Here is a 17763-nt window from a genome sequence, read left to right as displayed (position 1 = left end):
TCAAAAAAAGCAGAAATAGCTATATTAATTTCTGCCACAGCAGATATTAAAAGCAAGGAAAGATATCTAGGATAAAGAAAGGCATTACATAATGATAAAAAGGTCAGTTCTCCAAGAAGACACGATAATACTTCATGTGTAAATGCCTAACAACAGAGCATCAAACTACATGAGAAAAAACTCATATAGAATAGGTGATAGAACTGCAAGGAAAAATAGATGAATCCACTATCATTGCTGAAGCCTTCAACACCCCTCTCAGAAATGGACAGATCAAGCAAGCAGAAAATCAATATGGACATAAGTGAACTCAATAACACTGTTGATCAACTGTTTATAATCCACATCTATAGATTACTTCATCCAACAACAGCAGAACACACATTCTTCCCACACTCACATGGCACATTCACCCAGACAGATCACAGCCTGGGCCATAAAACAAACCCTAACAGATTTAAAAGAACAGAAATCATACAATGTCTTCTCTCAGACCACAGTGGAATTAAGCTAGACATCAGTAACAGAAAGATAACTGAAAAATCCCATTATACGTGGAGATCAAATAACACACTTCTAAATAACACATGGGGCAAAGAAGTAATCTGAAGCAAAATTTTAAAATATTTTGAACTTAATTAAAATAAAAACACAATTTATCAAAAATTATGGGGTGGAGCAAAAGCAATGCTGAGGGATTTATAACACTGAATGCATACATTAGAAAAGAAGAAAAGTCTAAAATCAATCACCTAAGTTTCCACCCTGGGAAACTAGAAAAAGAAGAGCAAATTAAATCCAAAGTAGACAAGAAGTAAAGAAATAAGACTTAGAGCAGAAATCAATGAAATCAAAAATAAAAAATCAAAAGAGGAAAATCAATGAAACTAAAAGCAATTCCAAAAAATTGATACAATCAATAAGCCTCTAGCCAGGCTAGTCGAGAAAAAAAAAGAGAGGATACAAATTAGTAGTATCAGAAATTAAAGAGGGAATGTCACTACAGATCTCATGGAAACTTAAAATGATACTAACAGAATGCTATGAACTCTATGTTCACAAATTTGATAACCTAGGTAAAGTGGACCAATTCCCTGAAACAGACAATCTGCCAAAATTCACAAAAGAAGAAATAAAATTTCAGTTTGGGAAGATGAAAAAAGTCCTAGAGATCTGTTGCAATACAATGTAAATATACTTAACACTCCTGAAACGTACACTTACAAATGTTAAGACAGTCAATTCTGTTATGTGTTTGTTATCACAATTAAAAATTAAAATTAAAAAGAAATACCTCAGCAGCCTGAAAAACTCCACTTTTTGCTCTGGTCATCTTAGTAACCTTATCCACAGCAGGAAAATAATTCCATAATCATAAAACATATTTTTTCAGGTACATATGATAGCATACTGGTTAATGAGGCAAACACTTTTAGACTTCCTTTTACCTTAAATGACAAATACTGCCCTGAGGTGCCTGGGTGTCTCAGTCAGTTAAATGTCTAACTCCTGATTTCGGCGCAGGTCATGATCTCAAAGTTGTGACATCCAGCCCCGGGGTCAAGCTCCATGCTGCGCACAGAGCCTGCTTAAGAGTCTCTCTCTCCCTCTGCCTCTCCCTGCCCCCTCTCACTCTCTCTTCCTCTCTTAAAACAAAAAAAAAAAAAAAAAAAGACAAATACTGCCCTAATTCTTTATGGACTCAAAGGTACCAATATAGCAAAATAGACACTAATCGAGACTTTCCTTGTTTATACCACCTAGAACGGATGTCTCTATCTCCAGAGAAAGCTGCCACTTGTGTATAATAACATCATTTCATACATAGTACCAATCTTTGCTAGAACATTAAGCAAAAGTATGGCTAAGATCAGCTATCATTTGTTATATCTACCAATGAGATTTAGAAAACTAAAGGCTTAACAAGGTTATTAACAGCACATGAGAGAGTACTGTTAGCACAGAGAAAACACATTAAGAGGTTTCTTCAACTGGGTGAAGAAACTGGGGGAAAATGTTTATTAATAAAGCTTAAGTACCAAGTACTACAAACAAAGCAAGGAAAATCAGTATGTATTTGAATAATATGCATCCTTTGAACAGAATTTTACAGTTAAAATAAGAGACAAAAAAGCAAAAAATAACCTCTGCATCCTGCTAGCAATGGGTAGCAACAGGGCACCTGGCCAATGTCTTATTCTGGGTAAAGAAAATAGGCTAATGAGGAAGAATGTTAACAATACTTATAAAGGGTGATAAAAATGCTTATGAATGGTGAGAACAATGCTCATACAAGCCTTCACTTTTCAGCAAATGGAACTATTCATATATTTTCAAAAATATTTTAACTTCTGAAAATTAACAGTTTATTACACGTTAGTTAAAAACCACAATGGAATCATCAGCCTCTGCAAATGTTTTACTTACCTACATTCCCTTAAAAAGTTACACAAGTTATTATGTACCTAAGCCTAATATTAGATTGTATGACACTGTAGAACTCTTCTTAATCTTCACATAATATTTATTATCATTTATTGCTTTAGAAAACTAAGATATCCCATTTTGGTAGGAAATATTCTGGATAGAAGAAAAGTTTATTTTTGTAAATTACCAATTTAATAATTCTTATATACCTTTTTCCTATTCTGCTATTCTCTTCCAAAACAGAGGCCAGCAGACACAAGAGCAAACAGCTCTTACAGAGTCACCCTGAACTATGCAGTACACAGTGACTCTCTAATCCCAAGCAGAGCCTATTTCTCAGTCATATTTACATAAGGATTGAACACATCTCTGCTTTTGGTCAATGCTTAAAAAGTCATTGAGCAGTTCAGTTTTCATTTCCTGATCAAGTAGTAAATTTTTCAAAACTAAGGTAGAACCTGGTGGGGAAAGTGTACACTGACTTGCATTTCTTAGCCGTGGAATAACTTCTTCATTGGGCACTCAATTGTCTCATGACCTTCTAAAAATTAATTTTCTTGTTTAAATTAAGAGGCATTTCAGGGGCGCCTGGGTGGTTCAGTTGGTTAAGTGTCTGACTTCGGTTCAGGTCATGATCCCAGGGTCCCAGGATCCAGCCCCGCATGGGGCTCCCCACTCAGCGAGAAGTCTGCTTCTCCCTCTCCTTCTGTCCCTCCCCCTGCTTGTACTCTGTCTCTCTCTCAAATAAATACAAAAATTCTTAAAACAAAAAAAGAGGAATTTCATTTGACCTCCCTGCACGGTTAACTGTAGACAAAAACATACTCCTGAATGCCAGTACATGAAACAACTACAAAATATTTAGATGCAGCTCTCACATCAGAAGAGGTAATTGGTAAGAAATGAACAATTGTTTAATCATTATTTGTTCATTTATTCATTTACTCAATATGTATTTATCAAGTTCCCTGTCCTTAAGCATTTAGGCAAACAAGTTTTATTTGTGCTTCCTGGAGTTGGATCTTCCCTACCTGGAAGCATGGGTTGTCCTTTGTTTAAAACAGGAAATTCTCGACAGATTTCCCCATCCTCTTGATCTCGCGCTAACCAACGTTGAACAGGTATATAAAACTTTTTTCCAGAATTCATGTTCCACAATTGTATCTACAGAGCAACAGTATTTCTTATAAAAAATGTAAGAATACTTTATCAAAGAGTCAAATAAAAGTTTTCATCCAAGCCTGAGACTTAACTCATGGAAGATCATGTTACTTATTTTTAAATACAAGAAGGTGTTGAATACTTGACGAGAAAAGTGCTAATTTCTTCTTTTATTGCCACCTCAAGTACAATGGCATTTCTTTTATTTTGAAATTTTTCTATTTCTAATTTCTCTACATTGAAATGCTAAAAATACCAATTTCCTCTCAAATTTTTTAAGTGTCGATATTTTCCTATTTAGAAAGAGATTTACAATTTTCAAAAATCTATTACTTCCCTGTTCCAATTCCTTAGCAAATACATTTTTTATTTCAAAATGATTTTACAAAATGTTAGCATGAACTTAGATTTCATGCACTACAGATTCAAACTGATACAGTTTTTCTCTGTGGTTCCTCAGCAATGAATGAAACTTAAGCAATAATTATTTATTTGGGTACCTATTATGCCATATTACAACTATTCCATTTATCCTGGAGTTAAACAAAGATGTTAATCAATTCTGTTAGGATCAGACGAATACCAAAAATCATCAGAAAGTAGAAACTATGATTCCTGATTCTAAAATCTAGCCTTTCATGTGTAGGGTACTATTATTGTTTTAAAAGCTTCAGTGAGTGTTATTTTATCTGATAAATTAATCTTATAGTCTTTAAAATGCCTTAGAGATTTTCTATTTTAATGTGTTTAAGAAATGAGGTTGTTACAAAAATAGATTTTTGATCCCTAAACTTACTAATTCTGTAGATCTTGGTAAGGCCCAGAAATTTGCATTCATAAATTCACCCCATGTGTGATTTTGGTACAATCACACTTTTAGAAAGGCTTCCTGAAAACCACACAGAATTACCATTGGTTTGCAAGGCTGCTGGCTTTGCTATTTGATTTGGTTATTTTAAGTAAAGCCCAAGGTAAATTACTTGAGAAATACAAAATAAACCACCATTTGAAACTTTTTATTTTGTAATCTTCTTAACTAAACTTGAAAGAACAAAGATTAAAGTCCTAAAAGTAATGCGATTATTTTATGGGCTGGGGAAATGTTGTATGATTATTGCTATAATGGACTAAATGTTTTAATTCAAATCCCTTCAAGTTATAGGCACAAATTGGCTTACTTTAAATTTTAAATTTTAAACTTCTAAACTATACTATAAGAATTGAATAGAAAATACCCAACACATTATCTAGCAACTTAACTTGGCAAAATTAGTAAATTATATAAGTGCTTTATTGACCTAGAATAAAACTATGAATCATAGAACATCTCTCTCCTTTACTGGTACTCAAAGACAGGTGAGGTAAAACTCAGGCAAACAAGTTGCCTTGCAATGAGAGTAACTGTCAGACAAAGAGAGACAACAGGAATGTTCAGCCAATTTTTTGTCTTTCCTCTGCAATATTATAAAATCTTTTCAGATCACTTAACCACTGTCTCAATATCACACCTGAATATATATGTATAATGAATATAATATTGCTTATTGGTTTTCAATCAAATGAGATGGCAGGAGTATTAATGATAATTTTCATAAATTAGCTTAACTTACTATGAAAGAAAAAGTAAAAGATGTTATTATATCTGATCATTTAAGTATCAATTTGAATATCATACTTCAAAAACTCTGTATAGCATAAAAGAGAAAATTATTTCATATAGAAGCCAGGCAGTAATTTTAAGTCTGAAACTAACTTCTACATTCGTATTTTCATAGAGTTTCATTTTTCAATTTCCTTCAGGATCTTTTGTGACTTTAATGCAAAGAAGATGGCTTTTTTTTCCTAAGATTTTATTTATTGATTTGAGAGAAAGATCGTGAGAGAGAGAGAGAGAGAGAGAGCATGAGCAGGGGGAAGAGCAGGGGGGAAGGAGGGAGAAGCAGGCTCCCCGCTGAGCAGGGAGCCTGACGCCAATTCGATCCCAGGGCCCTGAGATCATGACCCCAGCTGAAGGAAGACACTTAACCACCAACTGAGCCACCCAGGCATCCCAAAGGAAGATGGCATTATTAACATATATATATATATATACACACATATATATGCTAATAGAATAAAAGTATTTTTAAGGGATTATTCATCTTCCACAAATTTTTCATTAATTTTCTCACATATTACTAAACTGTAGAACAAGTCTGCCAAGAATATCAGGAGTTTAAATGTTCTTTGCACTTTGAGAACTTGCTTACATAAGTTCATTTATTTTGAAATGACAAAAGATGGAAATATACCATACACAAAAATGGATAACATGATTTTTCATTTTCAGTGTTGAAGATCGTTTGTTGGCAATTATGGTAATAAGTAAAATTTTTAATTTGAATAATTTAGAAAATGTAAGCCTTTTTTTTGCTACTAAAAGTATTCAAGTGGCATTATTTGCTTAGCATGAATAGACCAAATTTGAGAGCTGGCATTCAAATCTAGCAGATTATTATTTCACCAACGCAAATGGTCTACTTTTACAATCCTTCCGAAACAGATAACATTTACCTAGTCACCTTTTCATCAATAGTGCAACCATATCAAGAAGCATTGTAATTGTCAAAACACGATGTTATATACCTGAAACTAATGTAACACTGTTTCAGCTACACTTAATAAAAATAATAATAAAAGAGTTAAAACTAAAATAAAAAGAATAAGTAATGGGAGTTTATACAGAGTCCCAAGTACTTTCTTTTCTTTGCAAAGAGGTAAAAGGATTTTTACTTGAGGTGCTTCCCTCAATAAATTAGGAATTAAATTATTTATAAGGGGATATGATACTGTTGTTTTGAGAAATATACTGACTAAAAAGATCTAGGTTTGATTCCATCAATTTATAACAGGTGTGAAATGCCTCTTTGAGGTTTGATTCCCGAACAGAATTTGCAGAGGGTTTTGCAAAGGATGGGAGTGTTGATATGTCTTTACCTCTTTACAGTGCCAGGAAGGGGAAGGTCCAGAGTTAGTATGACCAATACGAATCTTAAAGAGTATTCCAATATCTCCAACCATGATCTAGGAAAGAACCAATAAAATATCTTTCAATATAATTTCACAAAATCCATTTAAAAATAGCTCATATTAGGATATTATATATCAATAAAGGGGTTAATCCATCAAGAAATATAATAATTATAAACATGTATATACGTAATGACAAAGTGCCAAAACATATGAAACAAAAATTGACAAAACTGAATACAGAAGTAGTCTACAATAATGGTTGGAAATTTCAATAGCCCACTCTGCATGATGTGTAGACTAACTAGACAGAAGATAAATAAAGAAAGTAAGGACTTGTACGTTATAGACCAACTAGATCTAACATAGTTATAGAACATTCCACTCAACAACAGCAGAATATAGTTCTCTCAAATACACATGGAATATTCATTCTTCAGGGCAGACTATATGTTATACCACAAAAAAAGTTTTGAAAATTAAAGAAGACTGAAATCACAAGAGAATAGTTTCTAACTACAATGGAATAAAACTAGAAATTACTACAAGAAGGAAAAATGGAAAATCCACACCTTTGTGTAAATTAAACAACATACTCTTAAGCAACCAATGAGTCAAAGAAATTGCTAGCGAAATTAAAAAAGAATTTGAGATGAATGAAAAATAACAATTACATATAAAAATATAGGGACTAAAGTGAAAGCAGAGCTCAGAGGGAAATTTTAGCTGTAATCCCTTAAAGTTTGAATGTACTTAAAGAAGGAAATCATTTCAGATGGGTGCCCATAAGCTAAGCTGGCAAGTTTACTGTGAGGAAAAAACTTGTTTGGAGATTCTGACTTAATAAATACAGAGACTCTAAGCAAAAAGAAGGAAAAAGGGGGAGGGGGGAGGGAAAGAGGAAAGGGGAGAGAGGGAAGGAAAAAGGAGGTGGGGAGAGAAAACAGATGGGGAGAAAAGAAAAAGAGGAAGAACAAAGATCTCAAATAAATAATATAACTATACAATGTTAGGAACTAGAAAAAGAAGTGCAAACTAAATGCAAAGCTAGCTGAAGAAAGGAAATAATATTAGAATGGAGATAAAATAGAAAATAAAATCACTGAAACCAAAAGTTGGTTCTTCAAAAAGAATACCAAAATTGACAAATATTTAGCTTCCCTAAAGAAAAAAGAAAGAATACTCCAACTGCTAAAATTAGAAATGAAAATAGAGACATTACCACTAACCTTACAGAAAGAAAAAGGATTATAAAAAAAGAATATCATGAATAATTGTAGGCCAAAAAATTAGATAATCTATATGAAATGGATGAATCTTAGAAACACACAAATTATCAAACCTGACTCAGGAATAAAAACAGAAATTCTGAATAGGCCTATAGAAAGTAAAGAGATTGAAGCAGTAATCAAAAACCTCCCAATAAAAAAAGGCCTAGAACAGACGGCTTCATGGGTAAATTCTACGAAATACTTTTTTTATCATTAATATATAATGTTCTTTTTATTGAACTATAATTGACATATAACATTATATTAGATTCATGTATAAGATGTGATATTTGTGTAACCTATGAAATGGTCACCACAGTAAGTCTAGTTACCATCTGTCACCATGCAAAGTTGTGCAATTTTTTTTCCTATGATGAGAACTTTTAAGATTTATTCTCTTAGCAACTTTCAAGTGTGCAATACAACATTACTAATTATAGCAATGCTGTAATATTACATCCCTGTAACTTATTTATACCCTCAATCCCCCTCCCATCTGGCAACTACCAATCTGTTCTGGGTATCTATTAGTTTTGTTTTGTTTCCTTGAGTTTTATTTAGATTTTGCATGTAAGTGAAATCATATGGTATTTGTCTTTCTCTGACTTACTTCACTTAGTATAATACCCTCAAGGTACACTTATGTGGCCACAAGTGTCAAGATCTCATTCTTTTGTGTGACTGAGTAGTATTCCACTGTGTATTTATGCCACATCTTTATCAGTTCATCCATCAATGGACACGTAAGATTAGTTCCATATCTTGGCTATTGTAAATAATGCTGTAATGAACACAGGAGTACATGTATCTTTTAGAAATAATATTTTCATTTTTTTTAATTCCAGAAGTGGAATTGCTGGATCATATAGTATTTCTATCTTTATTTTTTTTTTGAGAAATCTCCATAGTGTTTTCCACAGCGATTGTACCAATTTACAGTACCACCAACAGTGCACAAGGGTTCTTTCTCCTTTCTGCCAACTTATTATTCCTTATCTTTTTGATAATAGCCATTCTAATAGCTGGGAGGTGGTATCACATGGTTTTGATTTGCATTTCCCTCATGATTATTGATGTTAAGTATCTTTACATGTGCCTGTTGGACATTTATATATCTTCTTTTGGAAATCTATACAGATCTACCCATTTTTAATCAGATTATTTCTTTTTTTGACATTGAGTTATATGAGTTCATTATATATTTTGGATATTAACCCTTTCTTAGATATATGATTGGAAATATGTTCTCTTATTCAGTAGGTTGTCTTTTCATTTTGTTGATGGTTTCCTTCATACAGAAGATTTTAGTTTGATGTACTACCACTTGTTTATTTTCCTTTTCTTGCCCTTGCCTTTGGAGTCAGATTCAAAAAATCATCACCAAGACTAATGTCAAAAAGCTTACCACTTATGTTTTCTTTAGGAGTTTCACAGTTGTAGACACTGCATTCAAGACTTTAATTGATTTTAAGCTAATTTTTGTGTATGGTGTAACATAGTGGTCCAGTTTCATTCTTTTGCATGTGGCTGTCCAGTTTCCTTCCTAACACCATTTATTTGTTGTATATTCTTGCCTCCTTTTGTCATGAATTGACTATATATGCACGGGTTTATTTATGAGCTCTCTATTCTGTTCCATTGATCTATGTGTCTGTTTTATGTTGATATCATACTGTTTTGATTACTACAGGTTTGTAGTGTATATTCAAATCTGGGATTATGATACCACCAAATTTGTTCTTCTTTTTCAGGATTGCATTGGCTACTTGGGATCTTTGTGGTTTCATACAAATTATAGGACTAATCTATTTCTGTGAAAAAATGCCATAAATTTTCAGAGGGATAGCATTTAATACATAGATTGCTTTAGCTAATATGGACATTATAACAATATTAATTCTTCTAATCCATGAGCATGGAATAACTTTCTATTTATTTGTGTCTTCTTCAATATCTTTCATCAATATCTTCTAGTTTTCAGTGTACAGGAATTTCACCTCCTTTGTTAAATTTATTCCTAGGTTTTTTATTCTTGTTGATGCAATTTTAACTGGGATTGTTTTCTTTGTGTCTCTTATAGTTCACTGTTAATGTATAAAAACACAACATATTTTTGTATATTGGTTTTGTACCCTGAAACTTTACTGAATTTATTAGTTCTAACAATTTTTTGGTGGATTCTTAGGGGTTTGCTATATATGAAAACCATGTAATCCTCAAATAGTGACAGTTTTACTTTTTTGTTTCCAATTTAAGTGACTTTTATTTCTTTTTCTTGCCTAATTGCACTGGCTAGGACTCCTAATACTATGTTGAATAAAAGTGGCAAGAAAGAATGGACATTATTGTCATTCCTGATCTTAGAGGAAAAGATTTCAGCTTTTCACCACTGAGTATGATGTTAGCTATGGATTTCCCTACATGGCCTTTATTATGTTGAGGTATGTCCCCTCTATACCCACTTTGTTTTTATGATAAATGAATGTTGGACTTTGTAAAAAAGAATTTGTCTTTTTTGAGATGGACATGATTTTCATCCTTCATTTTGTTAATGTGGTATATCATGTTGATTGATTTACAGATGTTGAGCCACCCTTGCATCCCTGGAATAAATCCCACATGCTCATGGTGCATGATCATTGTAATGTATTGTTCAATTTGTTTTGCTAATACTTTGTTGAGAATTTTTGCATCATTATTCACCAATGATACTGGCCTGTAAGTTTTTTTCTTTTCTTTCTTTTTTTTTTTTTTTTTGTGGTTCCTTGATCTGGTTTTGATATCAGGATAATGCTGACCTTAAAAAATGAGTTTGGAAGCATCCCCTCTTCTTCAATTTTTTGGAATATTTTGAGAAGGACATGTGTTAATTCTCCTTTAAGTGTTTGGTGGAAACCACCTATGAAGTCATCTATTACTGGACTTCTGTTTGCTGGGAGTTTTCTGATTACTGATTCACTCTCCTACTGTTGGGGTTAATGTAGAGCTTGAAATCAGCCATAATACCTGGCTTGCTAAAATGGAACACGGAGGCTGCTGGGGGTGAGGGAAGGTTACAGAGAAGGGCGTGTGCCTTTGTAATGCCTGGGCCCACAAGACCACTCTGCCACTGGAATGCCATGGGGAGTTGCCTTCCCTAAGCCTTCTTAGCCCAAACAGCCGCCCTGTGATCTAAGAGATGTATGCATTGTCCCTTAGGCTGTTTAGTAGAACCTGCAGATTAGCATATTTTACCTTTCCTGTAAATCCTCTCAGTTTCAGTAAGACCCCTTATCACACATCAAATGCTTGAGAAACAGTGATAAGGATATCCTGAAGGACCAATAAAAGCGGGAGCCAAGAAGAGCAAAGGGTCTTCGTCTCTGAGCATTGACCCCCTTGCCTTCTCCTTTCTTCCACAGCAGTTTGGAGTAATCTTTCATCCATCGGTACAGGTATTGCTGGCCATTCCCGACACCCTACTAATAATCAGTCTATTCAGATTGTCTATTTCTTCATGATTCAGTCTTAGAAGTTTGTATATTTCTAGAAATTTATCCATTTCTTATAGGTTGTCCAATTTGTTGGTGTATAATTGTTCACAGTAATCGTTGGTGATCCTTTTTCTTTTGTGTGTATGTGTGTGTGTCAGTTGTAACTTTTCCTCTCTCATTTCTGATTTTATTTGAGACCTCTCTCTTTTTCTCAGTATGTCTCACCAATGTTTGCCAATTTTCTCTTTTCAAAGAACCAGCTCTTGGTTTCACCAATCTTTTCTATTGTATTTTTAATCTCTATTTCATATATTTTGCCTCTGGTCTTTATTATTTCCTTCCCTCTACTAAGTTTGGAATTTATTCTTCTTTTTCTTGTTTCTTTAGGTGTAAAGTTAAATTATTTGAGATTTTTCTTGTTTCTCAAGATAGACCTGTAGTGCTACAAACTTACCTATTAGAACTACTACTGCTACTCACCATATATTTTGGTATGTTGTATATCTATTTTCATTTGTCCTAAGATTTTTTTTTAATTTCTCCTTTCACTAACCCATTGCTTATTCAGTAGCTTATTATTTAATCTCCATATATTTGTGATTTTTCCAGATTTTTATCTTCTAGTTGATTTCTAGTTTCATATTATTATGGTAAGTGAAGATGCTTGATATGATTTCAATCTACTTAGATTCATTGAGACCTGTTTGGTGGCTTGCAAAATATTCCTATCCTACAGAATATTCAATCCTGCAGAATATTTTTTTAAAGATTTTATTTATTTATTTGAGAGAGAGAGGACCCAAGATCAGGGTGAGGGGCAGAGGGAGAAGCAGACCCCCTGCTGAGCAGGGAGCCCAATGCAGATCTTGATCCAGGGACTCCGAGATCATGCCCTGAGCTGAAGGCAGATGCTTAACAAACTGAGCCACGTAGGTGGCCTATTCTGCAGAATATTCTATCCTGCAGAATATTCCATGTGCACTTGAGAAGAATGTGCATTCTGCTGCATTAGGATGAAATATTCTGTATTTATCTATTAAGTCTGTCTGGTCTACCATGCCATTTAAGGCCAATATTTCCTTATTGATTTTCTGTCTAAAATATCTAAACATTGGAGACCTGGAAAAGATGGCAGAGGAGTAGGAGACCCTATTCCAACCAGTCCCTGGAATTGAGCTGGGTATCTACCAGACCACTCTGAACACCCACGAAATCAACCTGAGATGTAAGAAGATAGATCTGGATCTCTACAAACAGAATATCACAGGCGGTTGATTTTGAGGTATGAAACGGGGAGCCGTGATTGTGCAGGCAGATATCGGAGGATAAACGGAAGGGTGAAGGAGCCAAGCCTTTGGGATCCTACACCGCTGGTGAGTGATAGCCTCCCACGCTGGGGACCGGGCACAGACTCACAGACCAGTAGTGATGGGGAAAGGACTTTAGGGCAGCCCCCCACCCTGGACTGAAACCGGACCAGTGGGGCCATGCATGCAAACTGGGGGTGGCCAGCAGTTTTAGAAGCACAAAGGGCAGAGACATGCCGCTACCTGGAGGCAAAGACTGGGAGCACAGCTGAGGGGCACACAACCCAGGATGCGGCAGTTTATAGCAGCACAGACAGAAATGGAGATAGTGTGGCCTGGAGAGCTCACTGAAGAACAGACTGTGATCTCTCCACTCTGAGGCAGAGGATTGGAAACAATTTCTTCTGCTCTGACTCTTGGAAGAGACACAGAAAGCCAAGAGAAAGCAACCAGAAAACAAAAGCCCCCAAAAACCAGTTCTCACTAAGCCCATCACCCGCCACAGTGGGCAGGGCAACTCTGCCCAAACAGGGTTGCCTGAATAACAGTGTGGCAGGTCCCTCCCCCAGAAGACAGGCTGGGAGAACAAGAGGCCATCAACCCTAAGGTCCCTATAAAACAGCAAGTATCTTGCTTGGGTTGTGGTCAATAATTTGGACTCTATACATTCCCTCAACCACCCCTCAACAGAATGACTAGGAGAAGGAACCCCCAAAATAGGAAAGACTCAGAGACTATGACTTATGCCACAGATTTACAAATGAACACAGATATAACCAAGATGTCAGAGACGGAATTCAGGGTAGCAATTGTGAAGACAATAGCTAGAATGGAGAAATCAATTATTGGCAACATAGAGTCTCTAAAGACAGAAATGAAAGCTGAAGTGGCAGAACTTAAAAATGCTATCAATGAGATCCAATCTAATCTAGATAATCTAACAGCTAGGGCAAGTGAGGCAGAAGAGGGAATCAGTGATCTCTAGAAGACCAATTAATAGGCAAGAAGGAAAAAGAGGAGGCCAGGGAAAAACAACTCAAAATCCATGAAAATAGAATCAGAGAAATAAGTGACACCATGAAATGTTCCAATGTCAGAATGATTGGGGTCCATGAGGGGGTGTAGAGAGACAGAGAGGATTAGAAGATATATTTGAGCAAATCATGCTGAGAACTTCCCTAAACTGGGGAATGAAACAAACATTCGTGTCTTAGAGGCAGAGAGGACCCCTCCAAGATCAAGGAAAACAGGCCAACACCCCGGCATGTGATAGTAAAACTTGCAAATCTTAGAACCAAGGAAACCATCTTAAGGGCAGTTAGGGGGAAGAGATTCCTTAAGTACAGAGGGAGGAACATCAGAATAACGTCAGACCTATCCACAGACACCTGGCCAGCCAGAAAGGGCTGGCAAGACATATTCAGGGTAATAAATGAGAATAACGTGCAGCCAAGAATACTTTATCCAGCAAGACTGTCATTTAGAATGGATGGAGAGATGCAGAGCTTCCAAGACTGGCAGAAACTGAAGAATATGTGACCACTAAGCTGGCCCTGCAAGAAATATTAAGAGGGGTTCTATAAAAGGAGAAAGACCCCAAGAGTGATACAGAACAGAAATTTACAGAGACAGTCTATAAAAACAAGGTCTTCACAGGCAACATAACATGAGGACAATAAATTCATATCTTTCAATAATCACTCTCAACATGAATGGCCTATATGCTCCCATAAAATGGCACAGGGTTGCAGACTGGATAAAAAGACAGGACCCATCCATATGCTGTCTACAAAAGATTCGTTTTGAAACTAAAGATACATCCAGACTGAAAGTGAAGGGATGGAGATCCATCTTCCATGCCAACAGACCTCCAAAAGAAAGCTGGGGGTAAAAAAAAAAAAGAAAGCTGGGGTAGCAATTCTTATATCAGACAAATTAGATTTTAAACTAAAGACTATAGTTAGAGACACAGAAGGACACTATATCATTCTTAAAGGGTCTATCCAACAACAAGATCTAACAATTGTAAATATCTATGCCCCCAACATGGGAGCAGCCATCTACATAAGCCAACTGTTAACCAAAATAAAGAGTCATACTGATAATAATACGTTAACTGTAGAAGACCTCAATACTCCACTCTCAGCAATAGACAGATCATTTAGGCAGAAAAGCAACAATGAAACAAGAGCTTTGAATGACACACTGGACCAGATGGACCTCATAGATATATACAGAACATTCCACTCTAAAACAAGAGAATACTTATTCTTCTCGAGCGCACATGGAACTTTCTCCAGAATAGACCACATAATGGGTCACAAATCGGGTCTCAACCAATACTAAAAGATTGAGATTGTTCCCTGCATATTTTCAGACCATAATGCTTTAAAACTGGAACTCAATCACAAGAAAAAATTTGGCAGAAATTCAAACACTTGGAAGCTAAAGTGGTCTTTAGCTTTAGCAAGAATGTTTGGGTCAACCAGGAAATCAAAGAACTTAAACAATTCATAGAAAGAAATGAGAACAAAAACACATCAGTCCAAAACCTATGCGATATTGCAAAGGTGGTCCTAAGGGGGAAACACATAGCCATTCCAAGCCTCACTCAAAAAAACAGAAAAATCCCGAATTCACCAACTAACTGTATGCCTTAAAGAACTAGAGAAAAAGCAACAAACGATGCCTCAGCCATGCATTAAAAGAGAAATAGTTAAGATTAGAGCAGAGATCAATGAATTAGAAACCAGAAACACAGTAGAACAGATCAAAGAAACTAGAAGCTGGTTCTTTGAAAGAATTAATAAGATTGATAAACCACTGGCTAGACTTATCCAAAAGAAAAGAGAAAGGACCCAAATTAATAAAATTATGAATGAAAGGGGAGAAATCACGACTAACACCAAGGAAATAGAAACATGTATTAGACACTATTATCATCAACTATATGCCAATAAATTGAGCAACCTGGATGAAATGGATGCCTTCCTGGAAACGTATAAACTCCCAAGACTGAAACAGGAAGAAACTGACAACCTAAATAGGCCAATAACCAGTAACGAGATTGAAGCAATGATCAAAGACCTCCCAAAAAACAAGAGTCCAGAGCCTGATGGATTCCCTGGGGAATTCTACCAAACATTCAAAGAAGAAATAATACCTATTCTCCTGAAGCTGTTTGAAAAAAGAGAAACAGAAGGAAAGCTTCCAGACTCATTCTATGAGGCTAGCATTACCTTAATCCCCAAACCAGGCAAAGACCCCATCAAAAAGGACACTTTCAGACAGATATCCCTGATGAATATGGATTCCAATATTCTCCATAAAATCCTAGCTAATAAGATCCAACAATACATTAAAAGGATCATCCACCATGACCAAGTGGCATTTATCCCCAGGATGCAAGGGTGGTTCAACATTCACAAATCAATGTGATAGAACACATTAATAAGAGGAGACAGAAGAACCAAATGGTCCTCTCAATTGATGCAGAAAAAGCATTTGACAAAATACAGCATCCTTTCCTGATTAAAACTCTTCAGAGTATAGAGATAGAGGGAACATTCCTCGAGTTCATAAAATCCATCTATAAAAAACCCACAGCAAATATCATGATCCATGGAGAAAAGCTGAGAGCCTTTCCATTAAGATCCAGAACATGACAAGGATGCCCACTCTCACCACTATTGTTCAACATAGTACTAGAAGTCCTGGCAACAGCAATCAAACAACAAAAAGAAATAAAAGGTATTCAAATTGGCAAAGAAGAAGTCAAACTCTCTCTTCACAGATGACATGATACTTTATGTGGAAAATCCAAAAGACTCCACCCCCAAATTACTAGAACTCATACAGCAATTCAGTAATGTGACGGGATAGAAAGTCAATGCACAGAAATCAGTTGCTTTCTTATACACTAACAATGCAACTGTAGAAAGAGAAATTAGAGAGATGATTCCATTTACAATAGCACCAAAAACCATAAGATACCTCAGAATAAACCAAACTAAAGAGGTAAAAGATCTATACTCTAGGAACTACAGAACACTCATGAAAGAAATGGAAGAAGACACAGAGGGAAAAACATTCCATACTCATGGATCAGAAGAATAAACATTGTTAAAATATCTATGCTGCCCAGAGCAATCTATACCTTCAATGCCATCCTGATCAAAATTCCAATGACATTTTTCAAAGTGCTGGAACAAACAACCCTAAAATTTTTATGGAATCAGAAAAGACTCCAAATCGCCAAAGAAAATATTGAAAAAGAAAAACAAAGCTGAGGGCATCACGTTGCCTGATTTCAAACTATATTACAAGGCAGTGATCACCAAGACAGCATGGTACTGGCACAAAAACAGACATATAGACCAATGGAACAGAATAGATAGCCCAGATATGGACCCTCAACTCTATGGTCAAATAATCTTTGACAAAGCAGGAAAAAACGTGCAATGGAAAAAAAGTCTCTTCAATAAATAGTGCTGGGAAAATTGGACAGCTATATACAGAAGAATGAAACTTGACCATTCTCTAACACCATACACAAAGATAAACTCAAAATGGATGAAAGACCTCAATGTGAGACAGGAATCCATCAAAATCCTAGAGGAGAACATAGGCAGTAACCTCTTTGACATCGCCCACAGCAACTTCTTTCAAGGTACATCTCCAAAGGCTAGTGAAACAAAATCAAAAATGAACATTTGGGACTTCATCAAGATAAAAAGCTTCTGCACAGCAAAGGAAACAGTCAACAAAACAAAGAGGCAACCCACAGAATGGGAGAAGATATTTGCAAATGACACTACAGAAAAGGGCCGGTATCCAAGATCTTTAAAGAATTTCTCAGATTCAACAACCAAAAAACAAATAATCAAGTCAAAAAATGGGCAGAAGACATGAACAGACACTTCTTCAAAGAAGACATACAAATGGCTAACAGACACATGAAAAAGTGTTCATCATCATTAGCCATCAGGGAAATTCAAACCAAACCCCATTGAGATACCACCTTACACCAGTTAGAATGGCAGAAATTGACAAGGCAAGAAACAATGAATGTTGGAGAATTGTGGAGAAAGGGGAACCCTCTTATACTGTTGGTGA

General features: G+C 35.5%; 1 protein-coding gene across 1 annotated transcript in view; it reads right to left on the bottom strand.

Annotated features, from left to right (window-relative positions):
- RP1 (RP1 axonemal microtubule associated) overlaps positions 1-17763 on the bottom strand; it is a 364241-nt gene that overhangs the window by 261284 nt on the left and 85194 nt on the right. The window contains 2 exon segments of the mRNA XM_035726960.1: positions 3459-3591; positions 6565-6651. Of these exon segments, the coding sequence (XP_035582853.1) occupies positions 3459-3591; positions 6565-6651 (220 nt within the window).

This window comes from Zalophus californianus, chromosome 4 (genome assembly GCF_009762305.2).
Source record: "Zalophus californianus isolate mZalCal1 chromosome 4, mZalCal1.pri.v2, whole genome shotgun sequence".
Classification (NCBI taxonomy): domain Eukaryota; kingdom Metazoa; phylum Chordata; class Mammalia; order Carnivora; family Otariidae; genus Zalophus; species Zalophus californianus.
This window is presented reverse-complemented; position numbering and strand designations above follow the sequence as displayed.